General features: G+C 43.8%; 1 protein-coding gene across 1 annotated transcript; it reads right to left on the bottom strand.

Annotated features, from left to right (window-relative positions):
* Positions 1–3,625: 3,625 nt before the first annotated feature.
* On the bottom strand, positions 3,626–5,793 carry LOC114682671 (class I histocompatibility antigen, Gogo-A*0201 alpha chain-like). The gene is made up of 5 exons (XM_028856641.1): positions 5,724–5,793; positions 5,211–5,481; positions 4,676–4,950; positions 3,840–4,115; positions 3,626–3,714 (listed from the first exon to the last, which is right to left on the bottom strand). The coding sequence occupies exons 1-5, from the start codon at positions 5,791–5,793 to the stop codon at positions 3,626–3,628; spliced, it is 981 nt and encodes a 326-aa protein (XP_028712474.1).
* Positions 5,794–9,652: the final 3,859 nt, after the last annotated feature.

Genomic DNA, 9,652 nt, shown 5'->3' with positions numbered 1-9,652 from the left:
TGGCTGATCACAGCTTATTACACCTGTCAGAAAACAGGCTTTGACTCTAAAGTCATGACAATAGTATGGAGATTCCTTAGCCAAAAGTCAATGGGCCTTGTAGGACAATGAAAGAAACACCTCTGTTGTCAGAAACAGGGACACCTGGGGAGAATCACACCAGACTCATACTCAGCATTGAAGACAGGTCTCATTCCCTGTAGATACAGGAAACAAAAACAGATGAGTCTGGGATGCCCACTTCCTCAGGATGGAGGACAACAGAACATACAGCAACAGTCCTCTAGAATCTACAGGGAACACTTTCCAAGTCAGGAACAGCTGTCTGAAGTAGTGAGTGAGGACCAGACATCTCTAAAAATATCAGCAACTTAAAGAGGGGAATTTTATAAACCAGAACAGGAAGCATCCTGAGTTCCTAAAGTAGGATTAGTGTGTTTATAGTGAACTCCACCCTGTGAGAAGGAGTTCACAGAGCCCTGTTTATGGCAGCCCTAGAATATCTCCATAGTTCTCACAGGAACAATCATTTAAAGGGGGTTGGAAACATGGCCCAGTGATTAAAAGCATTGGCCACCCTTCCGTGAAAACAGGGTTTAATTCCCAGCACCCAATAATACACTCAGAACCATCTCTCTCCAGTCACAGGGTAACCAAAGACCATTTCTGGTCACCCCATCCACTGAGCCTGAGCATGGTACACAGAAATACATGCATAGAAATGTGTCATACACAAATAAAAAATAGCCAGGCGGTGGTGGCTCATGACTTTAATCCCAGCTTTCAGGAGGCAGAAGCAAACAACTTCTAAATTCTAGGTGAGAGCTGCAAGAGGCCAGCTTCAGAGTTAAGAGGAGATAAACCGCGTAGCTGGAGGGAGTCCAGACTGGTCCTTAGCCATTTTATAACTATCTTCAGGATGATGCTTCTCTAAGAATTTCCAATGGGAGTGACAGAGATCTGGTGGACTGAGTCATGGAAAGATTAACTACCGTGGGAGGAATCTCTAGAGCCCTGCTTCCCCACTCAGACCCAGCTCTAGGGCCTGGTATCCTGGGAGCAGTGTCTGGGGACCAGTTGCTTACTGTGATCTCTGTACTGGTCCTGTTCACAACATCCTTCTGAGTCCTAGCCCAGATGCTGATGTATCTGACAGAATCAAGGAGGGAAAGTAAAATAAAGGCTACCTACCTCACTGAAGTGTCCATCTCTGGCCCTGATTATGGGGTTTCATTGCCTCACTGCTGTGTCACAGTTTTTTATTGGCCAGCTGAGGGCACCTGTACTAAGCCTTGGCTTCCTGGTGATCAGAGATCACAGGGATATGAGGGAGGATGAAGGAATTTACGATGGTCTCTAGACTTACATTACATTACTTAAATTACATCCAGTGTCTAGACTGTCAGTGTGGTTAGTTTTACAGAGAATGCTGCTGATTTCATCTATACCATTCCTCTTGTTCTCTCCTCTGTGACCATCTGTAGACAGGTGTTAACATAGGGTTCCCTTACTTCATTTTGAAAGGTTTCCAGTTTCATTGAAAGACATTGGATGCTCTGAAATCCTGTGCTTATGCTTTGGTGACTACTGTGAAATGCTCTAGAGACTTTAGCAGTTTATCAACTGGTGTTACCCAATTTGTATATTCCACATAACTTTCCTACCATAAACCTACTTCCTGTCTCAAATTCAAATCTTAGTTGATATTTCTGTAGAATGGCATTAGCATAATACACCTTTGTCCATCCCTTATGCAAATTAACTTTTAATTCATTCATTTATTTAACAGTTATTTATGACTTCCTTTGGAGACAGGGTCTCAGTATGTAGCTCTGGTTGATTTTGAACTTGCAAATCTCCTGTTCGCAGAACCTCCTCTGTGCTAGTATTACTGACATATGGTAGCTCCCAGGGCTGTCAGAAACCAGGCTTGGACTCTAACAAACTTGGTGAGAATACCACAGACATCTACAGTTGAACAATGGCAGAAACACTCCCTACTTGTGTCAGTGAATATCAATAACAGAAGACATTGACACCAGACTCAAACACAGAACTGAGAACTAATATAATCCCTGTAGTACCATTAATCTAAACATCAACTGATGGAATATCAGAATCAGACCTGAACAGGGTGACAGCCAACATGAAAGAACAGCACAGACACTGGACAAAACCTACAAAGGCCTGAGATCCTTTGATCACATGTCCTGGTGAACAGGTTTATTGAGAGAAAAGGGATGAGGAGCTAGCAAGATGACACAGGAGGGAAGGGACCGTGTGAGAGCCCAGAGTGCAGGGAACGACACAGGGAGACACAGGGATCACTTGTCTCCACACAGCCTTCACTCTCACAATAGGCAATAAAGTTAGCACGGCACAAACCATTCCAGAAGGTTCTGAGACTTTATTTTCTCCATCAGTTTTTACTCATCTTTAGTACACTAATCAAATATATACACTGAAAGAAGTGTCATAATAAAAAATGGTTAATTTCAAGAAAGATGAATGAAAGATGTAGCTCAGTGGAAACTAAAGTTCAGTAAGGGGTGGAGGTTTGCCAGCCCAGCCTCTGATGGAGCAGCAATGATGACTGGGGAAGGAATAGTGATCAGTGTGTGGATGGGACTTATTGCTGCTCAGGGCAGGGCTGAACTCATCACCTGTTCACACTGTGCTCTCAGGACACAGACACATAGTCACAGGCAGATGCAGGAAAAGAAGTCATCAGTTTTGGAGGCCACCGTGGGAAAAGAGAAAACAGAATAAATCCTGTTAGGCTCAGTCCAACTCTCTTATCCTGTAGAAGAAAAGATCAAGGAGGAAATTCAGATCAGTGTCTTAAATGGTGACATTCTGAACAGCTCATCATACACTCAAACTGTCCCAATCCCAAGAGTCCCCACACCCCATGGTTTATCCTCTGACCTCTCCCTGTCTCACATTACACCCTTTATGGCGTCACATTTTAAAGCTGTAACAGAAGGATGGACATCCTAGAAACTTTACTTCCAAGTAGAAAGTGATACAAGAGCATATCAAAGCCTCTGAAGATGGACACAATGAGGAGCTATGGGCTGGCTGAGAATTTTCATGGAATACTCTCTATACTGCCACTGATTTCTTAGGGATGAGACCGCACTGTAATGACTGGCAAGCCTGAACATAGCTGCTGCCCATTTTACCCCTGGGAATAATCCCTTTTATTAGAGCTCATGGAAGCATCAGGATCTAGAAGGCCTAGAGGAATCTCCTGGTCCTTATCTGAAGTTTCCAGAACTGTGACTGCAGATCCAGAGAAAGATGGGAAACCTGATGGTAGATTGTACATGAGGAGAACTAACTGGACTCCTGGATATGTGTTCTAAGTAGGAACCTTTCCATCTGACCTCTGACAGCTGAGATCAGGACTCTGCCATCTCTATCACTGCAGTGATGAATCTGTTCATTATTTCCTTCACAATAAAGTTAATGTCAGCACACCAGCACAAGACTGAATAAGCAACTGTGTGGATGAAGCATTTCTCTAATGTGACAGGGCATACTCTCAGCTGGGCTTGATATTCCCAGGGAGACATGAACTCAGACCCTGCCCTTTCCTTACCTTTAGTCCTCCTCTTCCATATTAAAAAGTTACCACAGCTCCCATAAGCACAGCTCCAAGAACCAGGCCAGTAACAATTGGCATGATGGGGACAGAGGGCTGAGGAGGCTCTGACAGAGAATGGAAGGAACAGTGAGGCTTCTGATGTGCAGCTATCAGTCATGACCTTGTTCCAGTTCTCCCTAATACTCCCAATCTTTCTGTGAGAGACTCTGTGATCACACCCAGTCCTTACCCCATCTTAGGGTGATGGGCTCAGGCAGGCCCTCATGATCCACATGACATGTGTATCTCTGCTCCTCCCCAGAAGGCACCACCACAGCTGCCCACTTCTGGAAGGTTCCATCTCCTGCAGGCCTGGTCTCTATCACATCCATGTCCAGAGTTTGGTTGCTCCCATCTCTCTGCCAGGTCAGGGTGATTTCAGCAGGGTAGAAGTCCAGGGCCCAACACCTTAGAGTGATTTTCCCATCAGCTCTGACCTTACAGGTCACATGAATTTTAGGGGTATCTGAAGGGAATAAATTAGAAAATTCAGGCTTTTCGCATTCCCCCTGAATATCCATCACTCTGCATGTAAACTTGTTTTGAATGGGTGGGAAAGTTGGCTAGAAGAAGAGATGCCAACCCCACACATCAGTCTAATCTTAGGATAAAGATGGGGTAATCTATTCCTTGGAAAATTTCAGAATTAGCATAAGCCAGCACAGAGCAGGGAACTCTGGATCTCCTTCCAGTAATATAGAGTTCTGGTTTTGACTGGATGAGACAGACACTCAGGAGCACTGAGCTCAGACCTCCAAAGTACACGGACAGTGAACAAACATGACAGGCATCACGGTTCACAAGGCAAATGGAAGGGAATTGCTGTTAAATTGAAAGACTGATCTATCCTGAGTGAAGGCTTGGTTCTATGAGAGTCCCTCTCTCTTGTTCAAGTAGGAAACCCATGACACTCTTCCCCATTGATGCAAGACTGAGTTAGTATCCAGCTTCTCCCTGCTGAGGAGGACAAGGGCTCCAGTCTCAGTTCAGGGTTGGCAGTTCTTTTTTTTTTTTTTTTTTTTTTACCTGTTCTTAGCAAAATCTCCTTCCCATAGACCAGCTGTCTGAGGATCAACTTCACACCTTCATACTGCAAGTAATTCTTCAAATATTTTGCAAAACTTGTCGTCTCCCATTCTTTCCTCACCATTTCTGCTGCCTTGCCAACTGCAGTCCAAGTTCTCAGGTCCTCATTCAGTGCAATGTAATCATGGCCATTGAAGAGTAATTCATATTGTCCATGACTGAAGTACCCTCCAGACAACACATGGCAGGCCATCAGGATCTGCAGTGTGTGATTTTTCTGTCCAAGGTCCTACTGTCAGCCACTCTCACAAGGCCAGGTCCCTTGGGGCCCTCCAGTGACTCCGTCGCTCCCACTTGGCCTTAGTAAATGGGCACATTTGAGCTTAAATTGTGCAGAAAAGTAGGTCAGTGTCCCAAGGCTCTTTGTAGCCTAGTCTATGCGGGTCATATTGTGCTGGGGTAAATTTTGGAAACGGGGCCTAGAACAAAGCCATTGGGAACTTGAAATTTGGGATTTCTAATTTGGGTTCACTCACCAGCTCCACTTAGATGGTAGATGCCAAATATTTTCTTCATTAAATTCTTGTGTACTTGCATCATACTAAGCATATTCTCGGTCTCCTTCTCCCAGTACTCTGGCTTCTGCTGATCCACCCACGGCGCACAGTGCTCCATCCTCGGAGGCTCCTCTCTGCTGTTGAATATCTCAATATGAATGTCATTAATGTAGACAGCATAGATGAGTTGGGGCTCCAGGAGGTCAAGCCCAGTGAGGAGAGTTTGCAAATAGAACAGAGGGTGTGAACCTAAGTGCAGTGGACCTTAGATCTATAACTCCCTCCTAGTACCCTATACTGCTCCCCACATTTCTCCCAGAAGTGCAGGGAACAGGAGACAGGGGATAGGGGACAGGATATAAAATAAATAAGGGACCAGAAGGTTTTGGCTGTGCTAAGAGACAGATTTTCCTGTGCTGCAGACTCAGGGGGAGGGGTGAGTCCTTTTGTCTCCCAGGTTAGGTCCTTTCCCTCCTGACACCCACACTCACCCTCTGGATGCCTGGTCAGGACCAGGATGGCCAGGAGCAGCAGGAGAGCCGTGGGAACCAAGGTCTTCATCCTGCTTGAAGAGTGGACACTGAGTCTCTGCTAGTGTGTGTTCAGTTTATAATCTTGATATGGATTTGGCTGATTGGCTTTTCTAAGAATTCCCAATGGTAGTGATAGAGAGCATTGTGGTTGGGTCATGGAAAGATGAACTCCTGGAAGAGGAATCTCCTGGACCCTGCTTTCCTCACTCAGACCCAGCTCTGGGGCCTGGTTTCCTAGGAGTAGTGTATGAAGACAATTTGCTTACGCTGGTCATTGTCCATCTAATCCTGGTCAAAATACTTTCTGAGTCCAGCCCAGAAGCCATTGAGTCAACATTTCTCACACCTAGATGTCAGGATGTCTATAAAGTCTCAAAAATTTGACTGTCCCTCAAAGGTACTTATGCTTGTGTGGATTATATCAGTCCACATTCACTATGTTAGGAACTGAGAAATTTAAAACATTTGCTTCATTAAACATTAATAATAAAGTACATGTAAGCATAATGTTTACAAAAAGGAATGGCTATTTTCCAAAATACAATGATGTGGTGAAATTAATAGATGTTTACATCTCTGCCTGTATTTATCCTCAGCTTTCCCACTAGACATATCTTGGATTCTGATACTCTTTTTTAATATTTAGTTTAATATACAGTGCGGGAAATATATCTTCACAAAAATGTAGAAGGAAAATAGATTTAAGATTTATTTTTATTTTTGTTTATGTGTATATTTGTTTGTGTATGGGTTGTGAGTGTTAGGAGTACAGTCATCTGTGGAGGTCAGAAGAGGCTCTTAGTATCCGGGGAGTAGGAGGGACAGGAGGTTGTCAGGTCCCAGATTCTGGGACTCCAGCTGTGTCGTCTACAGAGTTTAGCCATACACAGGGGAGAGTGTTTTTATTTACATCTTCAAATCGTTTTCCTTTTTTCTTTACTTTTCCTTCTTTTAGTTGACCAGGAAGTCACAGATATCCACATGCCTCTGTCCCCTGAGTACTGAGAGAAATCCATGTCCCACCATACTCTGCTCACTGGGGTTGTTTATCTCTGATACTTCACTGGGTTCATTCAGGTGCTGCTTACGTTCTGGAACTTAAAATACCATTGAATCCTTCATAGTTTGCTGCATCCATGTCCACAGGAGAATCAAGTTCATTGAGTGCATTTTGTGTTATCAAATTTTATTATTGAAACCAGAATATTATCGACCTAGTTTATCAGTGTCATATATTTATATGAGTCTGTACCCTAAATGATGGGTAGATAATGAGTGCAGAGTGGTCCTTATTCACTTCACCACTCTCATATTCAGGATGAGGCTGACTGGCTTCTCTATGAAATCCCAATGGGAGTGACAGAGACCAGAAGTGCCATGGAAAGATTAACTATTGGGACAGGAATCTCCAGAGCCCTGATTGCCTATCTGCAGATACAGCTCTGTGCTGTGTTATCCTGGGAGCAGTGTCTGGGGACAAGTTACTTACCCTGATACCTGTCTTGTTGACAACATCCTTTTGGTCCTAGCCCAGATATTGATCTGGCTGACAAAATCAAGGAAACAAAGGAAACCAAAGACCTATGTCTATCACTGAAGTGTCCAGCTCTGGTTCACGATCTGGGGTTCCCATGATCTCACTGTTATATCACGGTTCTTTCTGTCCATCTCAGTCCACCTGGCTTCCTAGTGATCTCATTTCACAACAGTCTGAGGGAGGCAAGGAAATTAGGATGGGAGTTGGCTGCTGTGTCAGTGGTCATACAGTCCATGTCCACAGAGAACATAGAATAGAAGAGGCAGAAACCAAGGAGGATAATATGCTATTGAGAGAACTCTGATGATTCCCAGCTCAGACAATGGTGCAATATCTCCACATGACACCAGGCTGCTCCTTCCACAGACACCTACACCCAGGCATTGAGCACAATACTCCGAACACCCATGTGGAACCTTCTAAACACATGATATTATCCAACATGAGAGTGCAATGGCCACCATTCCATATCTTGTGACTTAGGACCAAGGTGTCCTTCCTAATACCCTTTTATTGAGTTCTATACAGAGGTGGCTTCCCCTTGTCTCAAATGTATCCACAGAGCCATCATTCCTTAGTTCTGATCTTATTTATCTTGGTGACAGAATCTGGGTCTGTGCCATGCAGCAAGTCATATGACTGCATAACTGTGGCTCGGACAGAAGAGAGATGGAAAACAACAGGCATGCTGGATGGGGAGGAATCCTGTACCTGAGATGCCCCCTCTCTCTTGTCTCCAGAGGCTGTGAGGTCAGATGTGGCTCAGATTCCATCTTTTGTCCATAGACTTGCTGCTGTGTTCTGAGTGGAGAAGTGGTTCTCGGATTACCTGGGTTAAGGTCTGCTGGCCTAGAATGGACGGGATGTCACACACACACACACACACACACACACACACACACACACACACACGACAAGATCTCCACCATATGAATAAACAACTTGCCTTTCCTTCTCTAGTCTCCAGTTTTAGGAGATTTTCTTCTCAGATTTACTCCTCAATAAGTGATGGAGAATCTGCCATGTGGATCGCCTTGTTCCAGGCCCTGGGGTTCAGAAATGAAAAGCAGGCAAAAATCACCATGCTGGGATTTGAAAAGACGGCTTGTTTATGGCCATGTCAGAGCAGCAGCAGGTGGCAATGGACTTCAGGGTGTCAGCCCACTAGGCTGAAAATCCCTTATAATCTTGGATAGGAGAGGCCCCCCGCACCACAGACTCCAGAATGTCTTTTGCTTCTGCTGTGCCTTTACACATTTGCTGCTGCCATCTTTCTCTGGTATTTGACAAGGTGTGAATGGGTGTGGGGAGATGCCCAATGACTATAATGTAGTGTGTTCATCTCTTGGAAACATTCTGTTCTACTGTTCATTTTTACCTATGGAGTATTTTGAAGATAATTCCTCGCTAAGCTGTACTGACTAATTGATAATAATAATGTTAGGTTAAATAGAGTTTTGATGATTAAAAATAAAAGGAGGATGTATCACACAGCAGAACACATGCATTTCAATGGAGGAGTCACATAGACTGTGGCTTACGGTAATGATTAAGAAAAACAACTGAATCCTGGTATCCCAGCTAGCTTAAATTCTTTTTTTTTTTTTTTTTTTTTTTTTTTTTTTTTTTTTTTTTTGGTTTTTCGAGACAGGGTTTCTCTGTGTAGCTTTGCGCCTCTCCTGGAACTCACTTGGTAGCCCAGGCTGGCCTTGAACTCACAGAGATCTGCCTGGCTCTGCGTCCCGAGTGCTGGGATTAAAGGCGTGCACCACCACCGCCCGGCTTTAGCTTAAATTATTTTAACCTTAATGTTGGGAGATGTGTTCACAGGTTTCAAAGTGCATTTCTTATCTGAAACAAAGCCTTATAATAACTTCTGGGTAGATCACATGTTTTGATAATAGCTTTGAGGTGAAAAACTGAAGAAGACAATCTAAAGTTTTAGAAAGGCACAGAGTTGAGTGAGGAACTCATCAAGGTCAGGGAACAAGAACAAAGCTGCCCAGTTGTTACTAGCTGACATATCATCCTTGCTAGGATTGGATGATCAAAGATGGTGATTAGTTCTTTATGCCAATTTCTGCCCTCAAGATCCTGATATAAAAAAAAATCATGAGTGGGTATGCACCCTAAAGGTTTAAAGTAGAGCTGACTGATTCTTTTTCATGTATAAATGTTTAGGTTTGTGATTCCTTTAAGATTCCTTATAAGATTACCTTTAGGTAAGTAATTGGCCCTTTCTTTGTAACTGTAAAATGCAGCCTGCCAGTAAAAGACCTGACTGAGAAGAATATCTTGCTTGCCTACTTAGTTAATCTATAACAAACTGCCTGGGTATGAATGTATGTGG

Source organism: Peromyscus leucopus, chromosome 16_21 (genome assembly GCF_004664715.2).
Source record: "Peromyscus leucopus breed LL Stock chromosome 16_21, UCI_PerLeu_2.1, whole genome shotgun sequence".
In the NCBI taxonomy this organism is placed as follows: domain Eukaryota; kingdom Metazoa; phylum Chordata; class Mammalia; order Rodentia; family Cricetidae; genus Peromyscus; species Peromyscus leucopus.
Note: the sequence above shows the minus strand (reverse complement) of the source record. Positions and strands in the feature narration are given on the sequence as shown.